We start from the raw sequence: 25162 nt of genomic DNA on the forward strand, positions 1-25162 counted from the left end.
TCATCTAAGACAGCAATTATGGCCGGCTTTAAACAGTGATCGAGGGCAACATCGACGTGAGGCCAGTGACCCAATTCCACGAACGGGATTGCACCCTGGCACCTCTTTTTCTCAGTCAATGATTCTGTAGATGAGTCTCCTCTTGTGTGTAAAGTGGCGCAGTTTTTGGCCTGATCATCTGACAGCCGGCCAAGTTCATCCACATGTCAAGCCCCTGAAGGCAGCAGGTAGCCAAGTTGTACAAGTCCCTCCATATCTGATCTAGGCCACTAAGCAACCCTGAACTGTAAGAAAAGTAGCCAGCAGAGAGAAGCCAGTACTCCCTGTTCTGAAATGGAGGATGGACCATTTACTGGAAAAGCCTTCTGGAGTCAGCATTGCCAAGACAAACCTTTTAAATACATTACCAGAGAGTCGGGGGCTCCGATTCATGCACCACTGGGCAGCCCAGTCAAACATCCTTGACTCATTTGACTAGGTGCCTTGCATAAACAATAATATCTATACACTAAAGGACCCGATGTAAAGGTTGCCCATTCATTTCATTCTTTTCATAAAGTGACTCTTTTACTTCTGGTTATATAAAGGCTACACACCTTTATCACTCTACCAAAATTGTCTAATTTCACCTACACTATCACTATGCAGCCTTCCTAAGCAATTACATCATACTATCAAAGTGATGGGAGGCTGTGAGGCTTGCTTCTCTTTTTCTACCCATCCTGAGGAATCCAGAGATTGTACCACCTCCAGTCGTGTTACATGTCATGAAGATTTCTGACCTTCAGTGAGAAGAGGCCAACCCCCGTGAGGATCCTGAGGCATCTAGAGATGTACCAGCAGCTGGATTCTGCTTTATGAGGATTTCAGACAACCTTTTAATCAATACCTAATTGTCGGACTGTATATTTATAATTGCACCCTCCAGTGTCACCCAAATAAGGACGAGGTTCCTTTTTGAGTCTGGTTCCTCTCAAGATTTCATCCTCTTCCATCTAAGGGAGTTTTTCCTCACCACAGTTGCCTCACCCAACCAGTCACTGGGGATAAATACTAACACATTTAAATAGTCTAATATTAATCTTGAACTTTTGTGTACTGTAATATTGTAATATCTATTACTGTAATATAACTATAATATAACTATCTATTACTGTAGTATACTGTAATATACTGTAATATCTTTGTACAATATTAAACTTTGTGTACTATGTTTCTTATGTTCTGTAAAGCTGCTTTGAGACAACGTCTATTGTTAAAAGTGCTTTACAAATAAATTTGAATTCAATTGAATTATTACATTACCTTGTATATTGAATTCAACCTAAAATGCAGTTAAAAAAGTAGAGAACCTTTCCTGGTACACAGAGTACATAGAGTAAAATGGATCTTTAAAGCTTCCATTTTACAAGCAGAACCATCACCTCCCCGAAGAGCTTATAGTGGCACTACACATGCTCAAGGCATACCTGTCAGATTCTGTTTCCTCTCTTTGGTTGCTAACTATAGGGACACAACCGTCATCACACCCGTCATCCCAGTTTGATCACTATTTTGGTTACTCGTGGTTGGACTTTCTTGGGGATGGGAGGTGGAGACCAAGCAGAGCTCCAGGCAACAAGTGGGGGAACGGAGAGAGGGACGGAGCCAAGGATAACAAGCCAAGCAAAGATGACTCAGCGCTAAATATAGCACCTGCGATGTACATTTCCCTTGTTATGCTAGTCCCTCATAGCTGACTATGGTGAATAGAGAAATTGCAGTGATATACTGTTGATTTTTCTCAGACTGCTAGTTTAGTGTTATTAGTTTATATAGTGATACAGGGTTAATATGTTACCTATAAACAATAACCATCGTGCCCACCATGTGAGCATCTGTGACATAATGTAAGCTTAAGAAGGCAGAAACCGCTTTTCTCTTAGTGTGCTATGCTGCTCTGTCACATGTGTATCAGATCAAAATGATCGTTGGCTGGTTGGCTGGTTTGTGTGTTTCAGAGTTGAGAACCTTCACCATCCCCAGCTGGTAGCTGTCATTTGATAGAGGAGAACCGGGCTGGTATGTGGAAACTGACAAAAAGAGAAAATGTGGAGAAAATGTGGAGAAAGAATACAGCCAGTAAAAATACTTCAGAAATGTGTTGGGGAAACTGTGAGGACTGTGTTCTAGTCCTCTGTATTTTTTAAAAGTGGTGTGTCTTTGTGATAATATCTACACAACATACAGACTCACACACTTACGGAGAGATGTCTTACCTCAAGTTTTTGTCTCAGCTCTTCATTTCCTTCATCTCCCTCGGGTGGGACAGGCACATTAAAGTACTCACCCTCTTCCTGACTCAGCAGTTTAAACCTGTTTGTATGTGTGTGTGTGTGTGTAAGATGTGTGAGTATAAGAAAAAAGAGACAAAGTGTAATACAGGTTATCAATACTGAAAGACGTTTGGTAGACGTGTGTGTGTGTGTGTGTGTGTGTGTGTGTGCGTGTGTGTGTGTGTGTGTGTGTGTGTGTGTTTTAAGGCAGTTTAACCATTATTGTGGGGCCTGGGGTTCTGGTCACAGGCCCCATGAGACTACTTAAAATCCATAAAATCTGTAAGAGGCGAAATACAAAACTATGCTCCATGCTGCTAAAGGTGAACAAAGGTCACAGAGGTAGAGTCTCGGTAACCAATCATCAGATACATAGCCTTTAAAACCGCAAACCCAAGTCAAGATATAGGCTCTTTTATAATTATACTATGGGACTGTTCCAACATTTCAACCAGGAAAAAATAACGGTGTTTGTTTGTCCATCTTTTTAAATTCTATATATAATTCTATATATATATAAATTTACTAGTAGCCTCATTTAAAGCCCCACAAGCCTATTTACCTCCTTTCTGTCTTGATCCTCCGGTTTCAGCAGCGGTTTACATATTGGTTAGCTTCAGGACTAGATCAGGACTGATCTCTTAAAGAAATCTGGGCAATCAACGGTTGCAGTATGGACATCATGTAATAGATACAAATCACTGGGGTGTGTTGTGTAGGTGCTTGGGTAGTGGATGATAAAAAAAACATTACTTCAATTGTGTGTTTGTTTGTGTGTTTGTCTGAGCGTGTTATGGTGCTAATTAGTGTTTGGACAAGCTAATCTCCATGTAGGGTCAATAACAGTCAACACACTGATTTCTAATGCTTACTCTGTATGTCTGTTCTACAATTTCTCTCTCTCTCTCTAATAGGACTGTAATGTGCTCTCAAACATTTTTATTAAATATACGACACAAATGTTACTTGTAAGTTAAATCTTAACAAACACTAATGTTAAACAGCAACCCTGATAAACCGATTTAAAGGAAAAAAAAATCAATCAACCTTCCTATTATCCTATTTTACTACATTTTAAACATCACCAAACACCTTTTACATGAACTGCAGTCCAGTACTAAACAATAAAAACATCAATCTGCCCTGAAAGATTTATAAAGCATTTATTATTACTGCATGCATCCCATTAAAATGTATTGGAATTAAGGAATTAAGGTTATTTTCCACACATTTCCAACATAAAAATCTACTGTAATTAACATAAAACAGCACTGCAAGGCAGACTATTTGCTTCTTCAATAGTATTTTAACTCTGGTACTGATAAAGATATTTACCTAGAATTTGAGTCCTTATACTGTTAAAAACCTTATGTACTGGCTAGTAAGTACTTAATAGAACAACAGACATACACCCTGAATATGAAGCTATACACTCACACACCTTGAGTGGAATTTATCACATCCCACTGGACTGTAGAACGCAAGAAACCAATGAGGTGTGTGTGTGTGTGTGTGTGTGTGTGTGTGTGTGTGTGTGTGTGTGTGTGTTAATATAAGATATAAGGTCCATAGGCTCCCAGGGGTCTTTATAACTCTCAGAGACTATCAGAGTGAAAGTGACACTAAGGGAAGAAGTCTAAAGGGAGTTAACACAATATAATAAGCAGAGGAATTGTTTCCTTTCAGATAAAAGAGCAACAAAAGGTCAAAGGGAGAGAAAGAGAGAGAGAAAGAGAGAGAGAAAGAGAGAGAGAGAGAGATGTCCATAGCTGTGTGTGTGTGTGTGTGTGTGTGTGTGTGTGTGTGTGTGTGTGTGTCAGTGTGAGAAATGGGCCCTTTACAGACTCTCTTGAAAACCCTTAGAGAAGACACTGCCATTTACTTCCTCTTTATTAAATCAGTCCTCAGCTCTCGCTGAAAAGAAGTGAGAAGAAAAGAGAGAAATAGAGAGAGTGAGAGAGAGAGATGGAAAGAGGAAAAGTAACGAAGAAATGAAAGGGAGGCTCTTGAAGCCTCTCAGTTAAAGAGAAGCTGAGTGAGCAGGAAATGTGTGTAGGTGTGTAGTTAAGTGTATGCATCATCATTACTGAGCTCATATGGGACACACACACACACACACACACACACACACACACACGAACACAACACATTGAGCTCAGATATCATCAACAATGCAATTTTGCTTAAAGTGCTAATGAAGGGTCGGTTTTGTTTCTGATGCTATGTAATGAGCAGTCTATTGTATGAGGAACACAAACTAAACAGCAGTCATGCTCCCAGCAACTGACAGGTGATGAATCCACACTGTGTGTGTATATGTGTGTGTGTGTGTGTGTGTGTGTGTGTGTGTGTGTGTGTGTGTGTGTGTGTGTGTATGTGTATGTGTGTGTGTGTGTACGTGTATGTGTGTGTGTGTGTGTGTGTGTGTGTGTGTGTGTGTGTGTGTACGTGTGTGTGTGTGTGTGTGTGTGTGTGTGTGTGTGTGTGTACGTGTATGTGTGTGTGTGTGTGTGTGTCTTACCAGCCATCCACACTTTGCTTCTGTAGTTCCGAGATCCCGAATGAAAGGGAACCCATGAAGTCATTCCTACTGGTCAAATCCCAATCCCATATTTCCACGGATAACCTACGGTCCTTATCAGATTCCTTCAGATTACTAATACACACAGAGAGAGAGAGAGATAGAGAGAGAGAGAGAGTTGGCATGTGAACAGTGTAGCCTTAAATTCCTCACCAGGTCCCAGGAGATGAGCAGTTTCTGAAATAATCAAATATTCCAAGTTTCCAAATATTCAAGTCCTTGAACTGTACTTCCATTATTTTATGTACTTTCTCTTTTATATAATGTATATATAGTGTGTATATAGTGTATGAGTGTTCCTAATGAAGTGTACATTAAGCGTATAAGGTATATACTGTATATTAGTATAAGAGAATAACTTCATAGAAACTATATCTGAAAAATCTTTGTCTTTTTTTTAGGCTTTATTTGTGATAAAGTTTAAGTTGCTCACAATGTGAAGGTTTCGTTCCACGTCGGATTCAGGCAGCACTTTATAGTCTTGGTCTTCTGTTTGCTCTCGCTTTTTGGATCAGGGATAAGTTTGAGCTTCACATAGGGGTCAGAAAGCCCATTCGGATCCATCGGGACCAGGTTTCTGGCTTCCTTGACTGAAAATACACAAACGACACAATTTTCATTCAGAATGATTTTTTTTTTCAACCTAAATAGCTAAATTTTCTATTAAATATTGCTCAAGAATCCTATTTTTTTTGTCACTAAAAGCAAGATCACATTAATACATTCGTGTCTGGTTTAAGGAGAAAGGTTTCTCTGGTTATTTATATCTACTATATGATTGGATATATGTTTCCTAAATGTTTTATATATAACTGAAAACCAATAAAATGTATTTGACCAATAAAATCTGAATTTGAATTTTATTCGTTTTTATTAGGGAAGGCAAAAAACAAAAAAACCTGTGAATCAGTGTACTAAACTGTGTGCATAATTTACCTTAACATGGCCATGAGAAACCAAACGGAGGTCAGAAAATGAGGCTGTTGTTCTCTGTTAATTTTATACAGCAGTAGATGTATTAGTCATCACATCCACCCTGGATATTATTCCACCATGCTTGAAAAGGGCTTGTACTTCCTGTACAACTTTTATCAATCACACAGTAATTGTGAATGAAATCTTGCATGAAATGTGAATGAAAACTCCTACAGTATGTTTGAGGAAATTCGTTAAAGTATATTTGAGAATTCTGTGCTTTGCCTTTGTTTGCTTTCTTGATTTGCCTTTGACCTTCTTCGTTTAATTCTTGCACTTTTCTTAAATGTATAGCTAGCTAGCTAGCTAGCTGGGATTAGATACCTCCGTGTTCGCAGCTCGGAGTAAAGCTGTGACACGATCATACAAATAATCAAAAGCTCAGACAGATATAAGGGATATGCTGCTATCATTAGAATCCATCAAAGCAGCTGTGTTAGCACTGCAGGTTCAGTGGCCGAGAGAACTTAAAAGTGAATGCAAGTTTTTTTTCTAGTCAATGGCAGTTTACTAAGAACAAATAAATAAATAAATAAATAAATAAATAACTCTCACATTCTTAGGGTATCTCATTACACTGACTATTGGATCAATAATATTTTATTGCAATATCATTATTCACACCAACGCAGGAGGGATATTTAGGACACTACACTTCCTTGCCAGAGGGCAACCTTGTAGTGTTCAGGTGTATGTTTCATTTCCTTTATTCATTGTTCTCACCTGTTCTGTGTTTAGTGATAAGTCACCTAATTTAGGTTCTTGTTTTTCACATCATCTTCATCTAGCTTCTGTTTGTAACCCGTGTGTATGTATTCTGGACCTTTGATTATTTCTGTACGTTAGTGTTTGGTTTTACTTTCTTTGATTTAAGTTCCTGTTAGTAGTTTTTTAGGCCTGAGTCTTGACGCTAGGCTTTAACAATTTGTTATGAATTTCCCTGGCAAAAACTTTCTACATTTTTTCAGCTATAAAATTAACACGAGCCTCAAAAAGCCTTAAAAGCAGGCAATATGAACCTATATAACAACAAGAGATTGTGGTCTTGTCTTTCTAACACATAAAGCTACGTTCACACAGATCACTGTATTATGAAGACGTTCCTACTACTGTTTGCTATAGCAATAATGTGTATCGGTGGAGCGTCTAGCATTTGACTTAACAGCAAATCAGAGATATAGCAGTTGTGTATATGCATGATATCAGAACAGATGATGGAGAAGCAGTGTGTGCTCTCTATTTGCATGTTCAACTTTTCTCAACTTTGTAGCATCGCTGGACACAAAAGTCGTTATCTCTCATTGAATATGATTGAGTATAATTATTGGTATATATACAGCATTACATAACCGCTACATTGATGTTATCATTCATAGCTCACAGCTGTTACGATATGTTATGTATGGTTGCATTGTGACTCCTGTGTGTGATGTCATTGAGATGCACAAGCACGTGAAGTGAAGGAAGAATACAGAGAATCCTGTGTTTTGTAATTAACAGAGTGAACCAAGCTTATAACAACAGCAAGGGACTACTATACTATACCACTATTGTCAGGACCCTGCTCGGCGTTCTGGCAGCATGTTTTGTGTCGCGTGTCTTTGTGTATGTTTTGTTCTAACGTTTCTGACCTATACTCACCTGTTCCTAATTACCCTGCCTATTTATTCCCTCCGTGTTGCATGTGGCTTTGTGGTGTTTTCATCTTTGGTTTGTATGTTTTGTGGTATTTTAGCAGTCGCCTAGTTGTTATCCTTACTGCTTGTTTTTTTCTAGTTCTTTGCATCAGGTTTTCCGTGTTTTTGTTTCCCTAAAGATGTTTCATATTATTTTAGTTAATAAATCGTGTTTGCTTTGTTATCCCATCCGCTTGGGTCTGGTTAATATCTCTCTTGAGGCATCCGCATTACTGACAACTTCATTTTCTCCAAAAAGCACATCTATAACTGCCTGATTGTTATAATTATTATAATTTTATTTTCATATAATAATATATTATTATTGTTTCTCTGTAGGAGAAAGTCCGGTGTGGTTTCTCCTTAACACCTGATATTGACTGAGGTAATGGCTTTTATGTGTCCATGCTTTCAACACCCCCACCCCCATACACACAACCACACACTAAGAGGATCGTAGAGAAATTCTAATATCTCTCTCATAAATATTAAACAAACTTTTGACCTCGATAGTCGACTGTTACACTGATTAAAATCCTGGGAGAAAACAGAAAGCAGCCCAAGGGGATGTGTGTATGTGTGTGTGTGTGTGTGTGTGTGTGTGTGTGTGTGTGTGTGTGTGTTTGACTGCACAGACCTTAATTTTCCAGCTGATGAGCGTTACACCCAGTGCGCTTTGTACGAATGCACACACAAGGGAGCACGTAGATTAGATACATGAAAGTATCTATGAAGGCATTTACAATGTGGATACAGAATTTGGCAGGCATGTGATAATTCTTTATATCAGATCACTTGTGTAGTGGATGGAAAATTGTTTACCATGTTTATACCATATGATTTCATCCGAGTACAAGATTTACAAGATTTGTGAGGAAACATGAGGAAAAAGATCTTGCTTCTACGGTCACTGTCTCTTTACACTGTCCATAATAAGTGATGTAATGATTAAACGATAGCTTTCTTCTTTACATGGCTCGCTTCTGCCATTATCTAGCTTCCACATTAGGTGTCCATTTTTCCCAGTTGCCAAGCAACAGCATTCTCACAACTTTAGCTGATTGGCCGGTGTTTGTCGCTTTCTACATCAAAATGTAAACATATTACCATGTAAACAAGGAAAAGATCTGAAAGAATGGTTTGGCCAAGGCTTATACTCTACACTATCGTCGTCACTAACAGGCTAGTAAATAAAAATAAGAAAAAAAGTGACTGATTTGGTGTTTTGACAAAAAGTTGGCGCAAACAGAACTTATGAGGAATGGGAGAGAGGAAGCGCTGACACTCTGTCCACGACACATCACCTCCCATCTGCACAGAAATGTCTCCTCTCTCTGTCATGGTGCTGACAAAAATAACAAATTACTTACACTGGCTTTCTCGCTGCTGGATTTCAATATCGTGAACGAAATGTCAAATTTCATTTGCATTAGTTGTCTGTTCAGAGTAAGTTCCCTGTGCAAGCAACAATGACCAAAGAATACAATTCAGTGATGATTGAAACCTATTACGTGTGTGTGTGTGTGTGTGTGTGTGTGTGTGTGTGTGTGTATGCAGTATGAAGAGGTGAAGAGATTTTTCATTTCTACACATTTATTTAATATTATTTCATATATTTCATAAATCTCTTAGCACATTTATTGATGCGTCAGATCAATTTAATGTATTTTTTAAAGAAAAAGATCATCAAAAGCTGTAAATACAAGTGTAATGAATAATAAAAATAAAAGTGACAAGTTGTTCTAGGGGGGGGCACGGTGGCTTAGTGGTGAGCACGTTCGCCTCACACCTCAAGGGTCGGGGTTCGATTCCCGCCTCCACCTTGTGTGTGTGGAGTTTGCATGTTCTCCCCGTGTCTCGGGGGTTTCCTCCGGGTACTCCGGTTTCCTCCCCCGGTCCAAAGACATGCATGGCAGGTTGATTGGCATCTCTGGAAAATTGTCCCTAGTGTGTGATTGCGTGAGTGAATGAGAGTGTGTGTGTGCCCTGCGATGGGTTGGCACTCCGTCCAGGGTGTATCCTGCCTTGATGCCCGATGACCCCTGAGATAGGCACAGGCTCCCCGTGACCCGAGGTAGTTCGGATAAGCGGTAGATGAATGAATGAAGTTGTTATAGGTTAAAAAATGAACCTAAAGAATTGAAATAATGTTACTTCAAGTATAAAATTCTTTTAAGTTACAGCATAGTAAATACCAGGGCTCTTTGTAGTGCAGCATCATTCTCTGTCAAGTAAATTATAAATATTTCAGTATGTTTATTATGTTTACACTTAATTTGGACTATTTTGAGCATTGCATTCATTTTTTTAACTCACTATCCCAATATGATTTGGAAATCATCTAAAAATCCAAAACCTATTTAGACAGAAACCTAAATAAACCTGAAAAAGATGTCATTTTATATTCTGCTGTGTATCACTGGGCTTGCTGTGTGTTTGACTCATCCCTGCCCCACCCCTCTGTAGCAGCACGTCTAAGTGACAGAGAATTAATGACATCCCCACACCAATCTCCCTCTTTCTACCTATTCCAACCTTTTATTTAAATTTTCTGGAATTGTTGTCGTTATGAATCCGTATTTCTTTCAGTTTTTCGGCCATTACACAAATGCACATGCAACGTCATGCCAGGAAAGCGCCACAGAACTGAACTAAGCGAGATAAGCTCTAAGACGCATGATTAAACAACACCACCACCTGCTGGACAAACAGAGAACTACAATTTCGTCATGTCTTGAGCGCTTTCCATCTGCATTTTGTTTCTTTGTCGCTCTCACACCATCACGATCTCTCTCACCATCTGTTGCTGACCACACGACCATATGTAGATAAAGTATTAGCTAATTTTGCCAAGAATTTCTACCAACTAACACGCAAAAAAAGACATTAATAGGAATGAAGCCAGTCTCTGAGCTCAAGCCCACAGTCGAGGTTGCTGTTATGGAAAATTAATCAACACATTCAGGCCAATCAGAATAGATTTAATATCATTAAACAGCGCTTTTGTTTAACAATTTGTAAGTACAATATTCAAGATCTGCAAAAGCACCTAAGCTGTCCCAGTATTAATGCTAGATAAACTTATTTTGTGCTTTAATTCGCCTCAGTAGCTCAATAGCCACTATGCTAAATCATGATAATAAGAAGTGATTTCTGATTGTGGGCTTTCTTTGCTTTCCTTCTCTATCTGTCTATTTTGTTTCATCTTTTAATGTCACATATTGTCTAGCTACACTTCAATAGAGTGAAGCCGTTATAAGAAACAGCATCTTCAATAGCATTATGCTAAGTGTGCTGTTTCTGAGTTTACCGCTAGAGGGAACCAAACACAATGAAATGTTGTAGCCGTAGCATCACGATTTGGACCGAGTTACTAAATCTGTCAGTCTTCACTCTCAGTACTAATGAGAATGTTTTTTTTTTTGTTTGTTTGTTTGTTTTTTCACAGTTTTTTTTTACATCTACATGAAATTATGTAAGAAATAACACACCAGACTATTTCAGGATATAAAAATAATGCATTAATCTTGATCCTTCATCAGTTAATGTCAGATTATGTTAATGGCTAATATATGTAATGTTAGACAAGTTAGTTCCTGTTACAACTTACATTATAGCAAAGGTAAACAGTTTGATTTTAAAACAAAAAATAATTAATGAATGTAGTAAGTTTTTTTTCTTCCGAAAGTCTTTGTCTCCAGAAATGGGCTGTTACTATAGAAACAACAATGTAGACGAATGAGCGCATTAAATTAACCATATTGTTCATGTTTCAGCCGAAACTATTTTCTGAGTTGAGAATTTGTCTTACAGAGGATTATTGTGGACTTTTAAGGAACCGAATGATTAAGCACCATGGACTGTCCTAAATAAAGTACACAGATTGGAAAGGAAAATGAAGCTAAGGCTGATTTCTCAGCTTTTTTTTTTAATTTTTAATTTTTTATTTTTTTTATTTTATTTGATCTATTTGATCTAGTGACAGCTGTGTTTATTTACACAGCTGTCACTAGATCAAATCTCTAATTTGTAAAATCTCTATTTTTCTGCATGTCAAAGTCTATTAACTGACAGCAGTTCTGAAGTAACATGACTCACATATCCTCCGGTTCTGGTCAGTGAGACTAGGGAATTGTGGGATAAGGCTCTCTGTGTGTTGGTGTATAGTGTGTGTAAGCCAGATATTTCAGCAGCACGGTGATGCATGTAAAAGTATGTCTGACTGACTCAGTTCCTCTTTCCACACTAATTTTAAACCTTTGAGTTCCTTATGTGTTTCGTGGTCACTGAGGAGGAAAGACACCTGTTTCACACACCTGTGTACAGACTGGAGTGGTGGAGCAAAATCGTGCTTTAAAAATATGACTTTATAGAACGGATAAATAAGGAATGAATCACATTTAAATCACAAATAAATTGTTGATTTAATGTTGTCAAAGTGGTCCTACAGCGTTAGCGTGTTAGTGCTCGTGTGCAAGACTCACTGCATACGGTGAGTAAGTTGTTCTTGATGTTAGCGGTGATCTCGATGCGTCCCCTGCGTTCAGTGTGATCGGTTCCACACAGACTCGGCACATTAGCAACACAACGCTTATGAATATTCATCATACAGTCTGCAGAGGGAGAGAGAAAGAGAGAGAAAGAGAGAGAGAGATATCTGAATGTGATGTTAATTGAATTTAAATGAACCAATGCTGTATCTGGTCATCAGTAGAAGGTAATATTAGCTACCTTTTTAGCTAGCTTGTATCATGTAACCCCAAATTAACCTCCTAACTTTAGTTAATCCAGTAATTTATAATTAAGGTGATGTGACGTTGATGATGATGATAATGATAATGATACGCTTTCGACAATAACATATCTCACAAAGCAACTTTACAGAAATCCTGAAGCAGGATTCGATCCTTACTGAATGATCCACCATGAAATAAAATGAGGAAGAAACCTTGAATGGACTCAGAAGGGAAACCATCCACTACAATGTGAACCCAGATAGAGGTTTTATAATAATGCTGTTGATAATAATGACCATCAACCATGAAAATCATAGTATTGATGATGCTGATGACAATAATGTTAATGACGGTCATTGTGGCCATGAAAATACCCTAACAAGGATAGTGAAGGTAATGAATAAGATCATCTTCACAGTGAAATTAATTATGAAAATTAGGTTGATTAGGGTGATGGAATGTCATTATGAAGATGGAGGATGGTATAGATGGTATGACAATGATCATAATAAAGGTTATGTGTTGATTCTTGGTGTAATTATGATGATTGTAAAGATTTTGATAACAGCCATGTGATAATTATACTATACTGTTCTCCTACAGTGATGATGACATTGATAAGTAGATAAGTGAGTATTATTGCAGTGATGATGGTGATTATGATAGTGGTCATGTGACTATTACCATTTATTGGCAATTATTATGATAAAGGCCATGCAATGATTCTGATTATTGTGATGATTGGGGCGATTATGATAATGGGCATGAACATGATGATGATGATGGTCATGTTATGATTTCTGATAACAATGTTGGTAATAAGGATTATAGTGATGATTGTGGCTATGATATGATGGTAATTGTGATAATAAAAATAGTTATGTTGATGAAAGTGATTATAAAAATGGTCCTTGTGATGGTGACTCAGATGCTGGTAATGGATTAGTGATAGTGGATTATGATAATAATCGTGATTCTGGTAGTAGTGATGATGCTAAATATAGTGAGTACAATCATTGTGATTATGGGGGTCACTCTGATGGTGGTGATGATGAGAATAAGAGATCTCTGATTGCTGAAAGCCTTTGTTGTCAAGTTATGTGAAACATCAGAGGCATGCTTTATGACCATCCATGCATTATGTCCTGTTGTTTACTGTGTTCTTCATCAATGCGTCAGATCAGGAAATATATCAAATCCATTCATATCTGATTCATACGCAGTAGGAGATGATGGTCCGGTGAGTATGATGGTGTTGTTAATGATGCTGAGACAAAGGTAATTATGAACAAAAGATAAAGGCATGAATATGAATACTGCCACTCAGTGACACATAAATCACTATCTAAGCACACACACACACACACACACACACACACACACACACACACACACAAATACACACACTTTACTTCCTGAGGTGCTGAAATACTCCTCCACAGTTCAAGCAGAAGAGAGCTGGAGGACGAGTTCTAGCTGGAGTGTAAACAGTGTGGAGGGCCCAGAGAGGCAGATAGAGACACACACACACACACACACAAAGTGGAAAAGGGGAAACTAACTAAGTTAATTATAGCTTTGATAATCTGCAGCCATAACAACTTTCACCTATCTTTCTTTCTGTCTATCTATTGGTGTCTTTATTTGTCAATCTGTGCTTCTGTGTCTACATATTTTTCTATCTGTCTATATTTCTATACTGCTTTCTGTCCATCTATCTGGCTGTATTTCTTCTGGCATAGTGGCTTAGTGTTTGGCACATTTGCCTCACACCACCAGGGTTTTGGGTTTGATTCCTTCCTCTGTATGTTGTCCCCATGCTTCAGGGCTTTGCTCTGGATCGTCTGGTTTCCTTCCCAAACAATCCCAAATACATTCGTTGTAGGGTGTCTGGCATTAATAAATTGTCCATAGTGTGTTAACAGGTGTATGAGTGTGTGCGATTGTGCCCTGCATGCCCTCAGCCTTGTCCCCTGGGAAGAGCTCCAGGTTCCCTGTGATGTGGTGGTACACAAAATGGTTGGATGGATTAAAGTTTGGAGCACCAGCAAAGATATGTAGCTCAGTGCCTTGTCTGTTTTACTGCTGTGGCTTTTCAGATCTTGCAAATCAAAAACGCAGACCACAGTACCCCCTAAAAGACAGAGTGGGGAAAAAGTAAAAGGTGGCTGCCGTCTCCTATTTATAAACATTTCCTTTAAGGCTTCAGATTTAGAGTAGTAGACGTAGGGAATTTTGCTGGAACCTGGCAACACTCTCTATGAGTATTGGCAAGCTTTGCTTTGAAGCTCGACGTTACAGTGAAAAACTCATGTTTGCATGACTGTTTTTGTTTCATCTTTCAAGATCAGGCAGGCACACACACTGTCTGGAGCTTTCTGGTAAAAAAAAAAAAAAAAAAAAAAAAGGAGAAAAAGAATACACGGCATATTGTCTGTATCTGTATCAGTTCACACATTCTGGTATACATTTTGTGGATATAATAAACACTGATGTATAATATATAATAAATGTTGATTTAACTGAGGTTTATAAGGTCAGATTACACATTTCTACACCTTTAGTGTATTTGGAATGGAGTGGATGTATTTTGGGAATCATTAGGACACTTGGGAAGGAGTTACTGAAAGTAAGAATGGGGCATTTATCTCAGTGTTCATATGAAGATTGGATGTTGGGGGTGGAACAATGATAACTGGGATGGAGTAAGAGCTTTTGTGATAGAATTTAGTATTTAAACTGTAATTACAGCAGGGTTAGAGGTCTACTTAGGAACCTAGGGCAATAAGGATTAAGTGAGTCTGGGAATATAGAACCAGGTTAGGATGTCATGATGGGGTTTAGAGAGCATTCAACTGAATCTGAAATAAAGTTTAGGGGTTTGGGTTACAATAGGTAAGCTACTTAGGGTTGTTCTTGAAGGTAACAAGGGATTTAGAACAGAGTTATCTGCCATGACAACTCACACACACACTCACTCACACACACACAAAGTGTTTCATCTCTTGGACCCTTATGAGTGCGTTACTCACGGTCACATCTCATGCCCTGGTGAATGAGCCCATACAACAGGGAGCCACAATGATCGCAGAATGTCGGACTGGAGTACGTATGGACCTTAAACTTGTGTTTACTGCGTGGGTCCTGTAGACAGAGACAAAAACCAATCAACCATTAAACACTGATCAATATTCATTCTCATGCATTCCATTAATAATACTCAGGTATCACTCGTTCCTGCTCTTGGGTTGTGATGGAAATCTCAAGAGCTTCATAGAGGCATGAATATATTCTAAAACTAAACTCCAGTAGAGTTAAAATTCTACTAACATATAGAGTTAAATTTAACTCCGTAACTAGAGTTTATTTAAATAATAACTCTTTCATAGTCTTAAACACACAAACACTAAAATGGTTTCAGGTGAAAATAGTTACAAAAGAAAATACAAATACATTTACAGAATTTGGTAGACACCCTCATGCTTATACAATTGACCAAATGAACTTTAAGGGCCTTGCTCAGGGGCCCCTGGAGAAGCAGCTTGGTACACTTTAACCACTGAGATACTACTTCCAAGCATGAACAAGTTTCTCTGAAAATCCCTAACAGCATGAAAAATAGTTTAATAAAGTAAAATAGCACTTTTACTTTCCTCACAACAAAGTCCAGGATAATGCAGCTGCGCACAGGGAATATGTGTAGATGTAGACCAAACAAGACCAGGGGAAGATGAATAAAGCTCCAAAATATCATACCGCTTTATAGTACCTTTAAACACTGACTGCAGTCTAAGCCTAAATCTTACACAAGTTTATGTCTAATTCCAGAGCATTCAACTCTAGAAACGTGCTTTGTATATTATTTACTAGACAAATATTAAACCTTCACAGGGCATTAGGGTGATGCTCTTTTTCTCTCTCTTTCTCTCATCCCATCCACGCTGTAGTGTTCTAATGAATTCTAATAAAGTGTGCTGTGATAATGGATTGTGACTCATTAGCATTATGTCATAAAGCTATATATCAATTTTGTACTGTAAGTGATATGCATGTTAAAGACAATTACAACATTTTATAATGTGTTTTATCACCTCAATTGGGAATTTGCCTTGTTCAAGAAGGACACATGCTTATAAGGAAGCCAGTCTGATCCTGGAGTGGAAGTGTGAAGAGTTCACGATAACAATATTGTGCCTCTTAATCATCGTATAACAGATTATTGTTCCACACAAAGTGCACACACAAAATCGGTCTAACACGATGTCTCCTCCACAACTGAATTAATTCCATTCAGCAGAGAGATAATGACAATGTCTCTCTCTCTCTGTCTTTCGCTCGCTCACTCTCTGTCACACACAAACACACACACATGCTCACACAATTACAAGTGTATGAAGGGGGTCAAAGGAGGGTCCGTTTATACTACAGCACAGCACAGGAGCAGGGATAATGGAGAGAGAGAGAGAGAGAGAGAGAGAGAGAGAGAGAGAGAGAGAGAGAGAGAGAGAGAGAGAGAGAGAGAGTGGGAGGATGAGTGAAAGCAAAAAATGAAAGTGAATAGACAGAGATAAGCACAAAAGAAGGAGCAAGATATAGATAAAGAGAGGCAAGGAAATTATGCGAAAGAGAAAAATATAGATGGTAAAAAGGTGCAAGAGAAAGAGAAAGAAAGAAAGAAAGAAAGAAAGATAAGTGACAGTGTTGCACAGAAGGGCTTTCTTCATTTCTATTTTTTTTTTTTTCAGAATAATAATGAAGACATTTGAACACAATAAAAGTCTTAGACAAATCAATTTTTGTATTTTGCATTGTTTTTGTAAAAGAGCTTCAGGATTTAACACACACTCGCTGGATGCTTCTCCTAAGTTCTAAATGATAATTACTTGTTTGGGGAAACAATTTAATTTTTAATTTATACTATTAGAAAGAGAGAGCGAGAGAGCGAGAGAGAGCGAGAGCGAGAGAGAGAGAGGCACAACACATAATATTAACAGATTGTGTGTGTGTCTTTGTGTGTGTCTTTGAGTGTGTATGTTTTTGACTGTGTGTATGTGTGTTTGTGTGTGTTTGAATGTGTGAGTGAATGAGTGTGTGTGTGTTGAGTGTGTGTTTGAGTGTGTGCTCTCGCTCAGCATAATATTTACTTGGGTTTTTCCAGAGATTGTGTTTATGACAGAGTGATAATAATTCAAAGGAAAACACAGGGTTCATTTATAAACAGCCAAATTAGTAACTACAGAGAACAGGTGCACACAATAAAACAAAGAAATCAGTAACTGTAGGGTCAGGAACAAAACAGACACCAATACAAAAGCACAAATCAAAAGCACTATGACAAATGTGCTAATGTAAATAGACACAAAAATACACACTGTTATAAACTCCCAGTCATCTAACATGCATCAATATAAACAGATTAAACAATTAATATAAATATGTACATACACGCAATGATAGAAATGTACATGTTTAATATAAAAGAAACGTTCATTTAAACACATGCTATTAGAATACATTTAGTACTTATAAACACTCACTAATATACACAATGTTTGTTTAATATAAAATATTATAAAATAAGAATATGGATGCAATCATATCACACCATAAAAGGTAACATAGGATGTGAGGAAGCACGAATTGACTACTAACAGTCAATGAAAGAAAACAAAAGAAGTGGAAGCTATTGTGACTCTCTTCTGTGCCAGAAGAAATATATAGCAGGGTAAACAGCACCTCAATATTTCAAGACACATTATAGAAAAAGTGAATTAGGTTTCAGTTCATTGGGGTGAAAAGAAAATGATCTACAGTACACTTTTTGTGATCATGGACACTATGCATGTCAGACGGTGCTGAATCAGTGTTAAAAGAAGTCACGGCATAAGAAAACGTTTTCCTCTGAAGAAACATGGAGCACTACATCTTTAATCAGCTGAGGCATTCATTTACGGCTCACGGCTACACGCAGTCCAGTCAGTCCTCTGCTTCAAAGGCAACATTTCCTGAATGATTTGTTTTATTTGTCTTAATGTATGAGTTTGGCTTTCTCTGATTAATGTCTAAATTATTAAACGTCTTGGTTTCACAACCTAGCATGACTAGCATAAGAACGAGTTTTTATTAAACACAACCAGAGGTGGGTAGTAACGAGTTACATTTACTCCGTTACATTTACTTGAGTAAGTTTTTGAAAAAGATTATACTTCTAGGAGTAGTTTTAAATCACTATACTTTTTACTTTTACTTGAGTAGATTTGTGAAGAAGAAACTGTACTCTTACTCCGCTACATTAGGCTACAATGATCTCGTTACTTTTCTTGTTACCTCTTTGTTATTCTACGCATCAATTTTAATGTTTTATTTTGACAGAGAGAGAAACTTCCGCTAAGGCTCTACCACGTGACTGTGTTTCACCAATCAAACGTAGTTGTGCAGTCTCTTCACGTTACCATACTCAATCTCAGCGGCGGGACGCGTTAGTTAGCAACAGAGCAGTTTTGTCAAGTTCAGCTGTTTCGAGTTTTTTTTTATGTGCTCAACTTTACTCAGCGCCGCAAGAGCCGTCAAATGTGCAACAATCACAACACAAAAGAAATTAAATGTGTGTGTTTCCTTCTGTTGTTCTGTCACTGGAGACACACACACACACACAGTTCATGAGAATTTATGGGCTGCCTCGTTCTAGTTCTGCCTGGTAAAAAAGTATAAAGGTTTGGAAATTTGTGTTACTTGTGCATATTTATTTTTTTATTTATTATTATTTTATTTATTAAGTACTTGAATTTACCTGAATTATTTTAATTTAAGCTATTTTGCAATCAATTAATTTTAATTTATTTTATTGATTGGATGAGCCATAATTTGCCTAAAGATTATTTTGTATTTTTGTCTGTCTGATTGTTGTCGTGTAAAAAATAAATTAGACGTTACCCAACAGTTACTCAGTACTTGAATAGTTTTTTTCACCAAGTACTTTTTTACTCTTATTCAAGTAATTATTTGGATGTCTACTTTTTACTTTTACTTGAGTCATATTATTCTGAAGTAACAGTACTTTTACTTGAGTACAATTTTTGGCTACTCTACCCACCTCTGAACACAACAAAGCACATATTTCAGTCACTCAGTACCTTTGGATCAGGGTGTATGTTAGATGATCTTATTTGTTAATTAACTTCAACAATTAATTTTATATACATTTAGGAGCACAAATAGGAAAGAAAACTAAAAGTATTTTCAAACTTGCAGGATTTTTGTGAATAACAAAGTATCAAAAAACCTGTTCATATCTAGTGAGATAAAGAGTTCCATTATTTGATATTAACTGTGTCTTAAATCAAGGTGTGTGTGTGTGTGTGTGTGTGTGACAATTCAGTGCAAGAGCCGCCTATACAAACACGCACACACACACACACACACACACACACACACACACACACACACACACACACACACACAATAGAATAGCAGGATGGAAAATCCAGCCCTGTGGCCTCCAAGGTGTTGCCATGGTGATGTGTAAAGCCCATGACTAGCAAAATGCCAGCAACTGCAGGTAAGAAAAAACAAGAAAGCGAGAAAGATTGAGAGAGAGAAAAGGAAACAGAGAGAGCGAGAGAGAGAGCATAATACATGCTCAGTGTTTATCCTTTATACTCTCACTTTATCTGTCTCTCTGTTTCTCTTTCTTTCTGTTCCTGTATTGCTGGTCTCAGTGTCACCTGTTTATCATGCTGTGTTACGTTGAAGCAGAGAATTTGGGTAAGGAGTGTTTGCTGTAGCTGCACTGTTGGTCACACAGCACAATTTCAAACCAGTCAGGGGCTTTGTCCCAAATCCACACACGTCTGTACTGTCATATTATTTTACCATGCTTGTCCGCAATTTGGAATCGAGCCATGGAGAAACTGGAACATGCACACACACACACACACTCACACACACACACACACACACACACACACACACACACACAGACAGACACACACACACACACACACACACATTCTGCACTCCTCCTTTAGTCAATCAGAGATCATCAGCAGCCAATCAGCATTTGAGAAACGTGGGACTATTTATAGCTTCCACCCACTTACAGTGTTCTGAGACTTAATACTAATTTACACCAAGGATCGTGTGAGAAAGGGTTAAACTCTTCACAGACAGAAAAGAGACAGGGAAATGATATGATTTAACAAATTATTTTATTGTTATAAATTATTATATTGTTATATTTTTTATTTATTATTTGAATTGTATTCTCTATTGTGTGTGTGCTAGTGAGTTTGTGTGTGTGCATTAGTGAGTGTTTAACACACATGCTTATACACAACACAAACACACTGATCAGATTAGATTTATCCTATGAAGGGGGAGGGGCATCCCTAGGAGTGGGTGTGGTCTCTTTGAAGATGACTCCACCCCATGCACAAAGCACAGATCTCCCTTTGGGAAAGGATGGATATCATATACTATTAAACAGCCACCAGAACCCACTGTAAGAGTTTGGAGTAATGTGTTAGACTAATAGATGGATTATATATATATATATATATATATATATATATATATATATATATACACTCCATTCTTCCTATATATTATATAGGAAGAATGGAGTGTATCTCTCCTACGTGTTTCAATTTCCTTTGCTCGGGGAAACTACCAAAAAAGGTAGTTAAAGCTATGTTAAAATGTTCAGTGTGTGTGTGTGTTAGAGAGAGAGAGAAAGAGAACTGTCAGTGAAGATAAATGAATAATACCATACATAATACCGTACATAATCATTATTTAGATTTTTTTTAAGTATGTATTATGCCCTTGCCAATTTATTCATTCATGTGATTATACAATCAGTCAGCAGCACACCTACAGGAAAACCTACACGCACAAACCACAAACATTAAAAATTTGAGTGTGGTATTGTTGTTGATTTGAGTATTTTAGAAACTGCTAATCTGAATATTTCATCCACAGGATAGTGAGGGGAAAAAAGTGGTTTAATACCGTCCAGATACACCTAGTTCTTGAGAGAGGTCAGAGGAGAAGCGTCCGACTGCTCTGAGCTGACAGGAAGGCTACTCTAACTCAAATAACCATATCTCAGACCCAACCTTGGAGGTGCAAGTCAACCCAAATGACCGACAAACGAGTAACAACATTCATTCATTCATTCATTCATTCATTTTCTACCGCTTATCCGAACTATCTCGGGTCACGGGGAGCCTGTGCCTATCTCAGGCGTCATTATGCATCAAGGCAGGATACACCCTGGACGGAGTGCCAACCCATCACATGGCACACATACACTCTCATTCACTCACGCAATCACACACTACGGACAATTTTCCAGAGATGCCAATCAACCTACCATGCATGTCTTTGGCCCGGGGGAGGAAACCGGAGTACCCGGAGGAAACCCCCGAGGCACGGGGAGAACATGCAAACTCCACACACACAAGGCGGAGGCGGGAATCGAACCCCCAACCCTGGAGGTGTGAGGCGAACGTGCTAACCACTAAGCCACCGTGCCCCCTAGTAACAACATAATTAGCATAATTAGTCATTTTGATGTTGAATTTTTCTCAATCCACACTCAGTTTCTAAGGATTCCAGATGTCACTCCAGATGAATGAGAGATATCTGTTTCCTTGTCTCTTCTCTAGTGGCCTACAAAACACCCCTAATTCCTTAGAGGCTTCTTCCTGAACGCATCGTTCACTCTGTGCAATAATGAAACTGACGCCCTCTGACACTGTCATTGTGTGTGTGTGTGTGTGTGTGTGTGTGTGTGTGTGTGTGTGTGTGTGTGTGTGTGTGTGTGTGTGTGTGTCTGTGCGGTTACAGGTATAAATAGTCAGACGCAGGAGAGCGGCAAATCAGAGGGCCTCGCTTATGGCTTCAATTATAGAAGTGGGCTAATTAGATCGCCTTTATCTAGGGACTGATGTATTCTCATTAAATCCAAATTCACCGTGGACGTTATGGAGGAGAGCAAATACTGCATCCACTTCATGTGTGGGTGGGTGTTATTCCAGATCCAAGTCTCTCAATGTCTGGTATCAACATCTCTCTCTTTCTCTCTCTCTCTATTTGTTTCATTCTCTTTCTCACAAATTCTGTGTCCCTCTCCATTGCTGTGTATCTCTCTCTCTCACACACTCTCACACTCTCTCTCTCTCCTTAGTGTTAAATGAAATCAGGATTTTCAGTTTAGGCTTTTTTTTTTACGTTTCTTCCTTCTTCTTTCTTCCAAAAGGAGGTGACTCATTCCTCGCAGAGTGGGGGCATAGTCAAACACATGTTTGCAGGTGGGCAGGTGTGTGTGTGTGTGTGTCTGTGTGTGTGTCAAACCAGGAAACATACAAATAAGATAAAACTAATTCATTCATTGAATCACATAACAAATTAATCACATTGTTATTGTTATTATTGCTGAAACTCCAGAAACTTGCTCCAATTCTCACGTAAGGGTGCTTATGCAGGATGAAGCACTGATGAAGCAAGAACGGCACATTCTGGAGAGCAAGAGGGTAAACTTAAGAGAGGTTAAGGTTAAGAGAGCATTTTCAGGTAGGCTAACAGCATATTTAAGGAAGCGAGTGCTTTTGAGAGCTCTCTCGTAACAGAGCGCAAGTGCACTAGAGTGGTTATTAGAGCAAGGCTCTCCGTTTAAGACAGGGCAAGAAAATAAAAGGCTACCGTGACGTTTTTGTATGCTTCCTTTCGATTCCTTTTAAAATCTCTTCATTTCAGAGCAAAAGACTGAACGGAAAAAAAGAAGAAAAAAAAAAAAGAAGCTGTACTTTTGAGCCTGCAGTAGTAAATCCCAGTCCGAGCTCTTGAGTCAGATACGCTGAGCGGTTCGAGACGCTTCGCCATCGCATGCCTCTAAAACTTTTTATTTTTCAATAACTTTTTAAATTTAGCAGTGGGTGGAGCATTCCAACTGACAACAAATCGGTTTTATTGCTACTAAAAATGAAACATGGTGGAGGGAGATTTGGTTTGTGTGTATAATAAAGCAGTGTCACGTATGCTCTGATCTCTTTACTCCCTTTGGTAGTCGCTGCACATTACAAGTATTTGCACTTGCACCTTTCTCACATTGCTGGACACGCCCACATCTAGTCGGCAACGCCGGCTGCGGCTCATGTCACTGAAAGTCAACAGCTCTCATTGAAAATAAATGATCTCCACAGTGCTTTTGCTTTCTCATGTAGTAAAGTTGTAACTGTGACAATCATGTCGATGTGCACAATAAAGGTTTTTTAAGACTTGCACACACTATTACTGACATCTGAAAATGCAGCTTGCAAACGCAGCATTGTGGCCACACTGGAATCACTGAACTTGATCATGAGACAAAGTTATATTACAATAATAAGCTGTATCTGTATCTGTATCATGACAAGCACAGCTTCCTACAGAGAAAACACATACCCATTATCTCCTCTAAGAACAATCAGGTTTTTTTTTTTTTCTCTATTGCTTGTGTAGTTTTTAAAATTCCCTAACAGCCAAATTACATTTTTTTTTCTCCCCTTCATAAATTTTTCTTTTTGGCATGTTAACGACAGTTTTGTAATCCAGTATTAAACCATGAGCGACAAGAATGTGGCAATAAACGTTAAATGTTGCTCGTGTTGAATCAGATAGTCTTTAAATCGAATCTTTTTTTTTTTATCCGCTTGCATTATTAAGCATGCAGTTTTTACTCAATCCATTATTATCATCAAGCATTTATATATATATATATTTATATAGCACAGAAATCTTCTTTCAAACCCTTAGAAGTAAAGACTCGAATGTAATCACTTTCAGCGATAGCTTGCATTTGTATATCACATAATGCAGGAATGCTTCACAAAATGGCGAAATCCTAGAGGAACTGACCTTTGATACATTCAAACTTCATAGATTACTGTTCTTAAAAAAGAAAAAAGAATCAATTAAAACTCTGACCAAAATAATGAACTCGAACCAAACTTAAAGCCAAAAGTAGAATCAGGTCTTTAAATAATTATGATGGAATTAATAATCTTCTGCTGCTTCGAATATAGCCGTACTTGCTGCTAGGCTGAATATATCGTGCTCCATTAGGAACAGAGCCAGACATGGACTGTTTACACTGAAAACTTCCAGCATGACTCAGAGGTCAAGGCTCAAAAAGAGCTGAAAAGAGTGTGACCGGTTCGGACAGGAAGCACACTGATCACAGCGCTCCCCTTACACACTACCATGCTGTCCACCTCACTGATAGCAGGAGAAGAATCACAGACCTTCTGCATCCCGGAGACAGATAACCGGCTCGGGGAAACAGAGACACAGCCAGGAAGGAGGAAAGAAAAATAAAGGATACTCACATCTGATGCCGGACCTTTATCTGCTCCGGGACAGGAGAAAGTGACGAACTCATGACAGCGCTTATGTACCACAAAACAGCAAACTGTGAGAGAGACAGACAATAAAGAAATTTAAACAGAAATTAGAAATCTCGTGGTCCAGAGCAGGACAAATTCAGCTCAGGATTTCGACTGAGTAATTTCTGATAATGAATGAGACTTGAGAATGAGTCTGGTGAGTGTTTTGTTTATGGGTCTAAGAAGAAGATCTACAAGGAGTAAACCTTATTGATCAATTTTTGACAAAAGATTATTCAGACCCCTGTCTGTAGTTAAAGTCCATCCATCCATCCATCCATCCATCCATCCATCAAGTTTAGTCCAAAACAGAGAAGGGTTCACATATAGAGGTAGTGTGTGTTCACTTGAACTGAAACAATACTGCGATTCCAGTGACTGTGAACGTAACCTGCATGCGTGTTTAAGCCAATGAAGACGTTTCGGAACACACACTTACCATGCATGGAGGGCA

General features: G+C 38.3%; 1 protein-coding gene across 2 annotated transcripts in view; it reads right to left on the bottom strand.

The window, feature by feature from the left end:
* prkcbb (protein kinase C, beta b) overlaps nucleotides 1-25162 on the bottom strand; it is an 84851-nt gene that overhangs the window by 34642 nt on the left and 25047 nt on the right. For both annotated transcript variants that reach the window (XM_060892987.1, XM_060892985.1), the window contains exons 3-8: nucleotides 24652-24734; nucleotides 15316-15427; nucleotides 12032-12160; nucleotides 5330-5486; nucleotides 4837-4971; nucleotides 2259-2355 (exon numbers count right to left, since the gene is read on the bottom strand). In XM_060892987.1, coding sequence (XP_060748970.1) covers nucleotides 2259-2355; nucleotides 4837-4971; nucleotides 5330-5486; nucleotides 12032-12160; nucleotides 15316-15427; nucleotides 24652-24734 — 713 coding nt within the window. The remainder of the gene's footprint in view (nucleotides 1-2258; nucleotides 2356-4836; nucleotides 4972-5329; nucleotides 5487-12031; nucleotides 12161-15315; nucleotides 15428-24651; nucleotides 24735-25162) is intronic.

Source organism: Tachysurus vachellii, chromosome 18 (assembly GCF_030014155.1).
Source record: "Tachysurus vachellii isolate PV-2020 chromosome 18, HZAU_Pvac_v1, whole genome shotgun sequence".
In the NCBI taxonomy this organism is placed as follows: domain Eukaryota; kingdom Metazoa; phylum Chordata; class Actinopteri; order Siluriformes; family Bagridae; genus Tachysurus; species Tachysurus vachellii.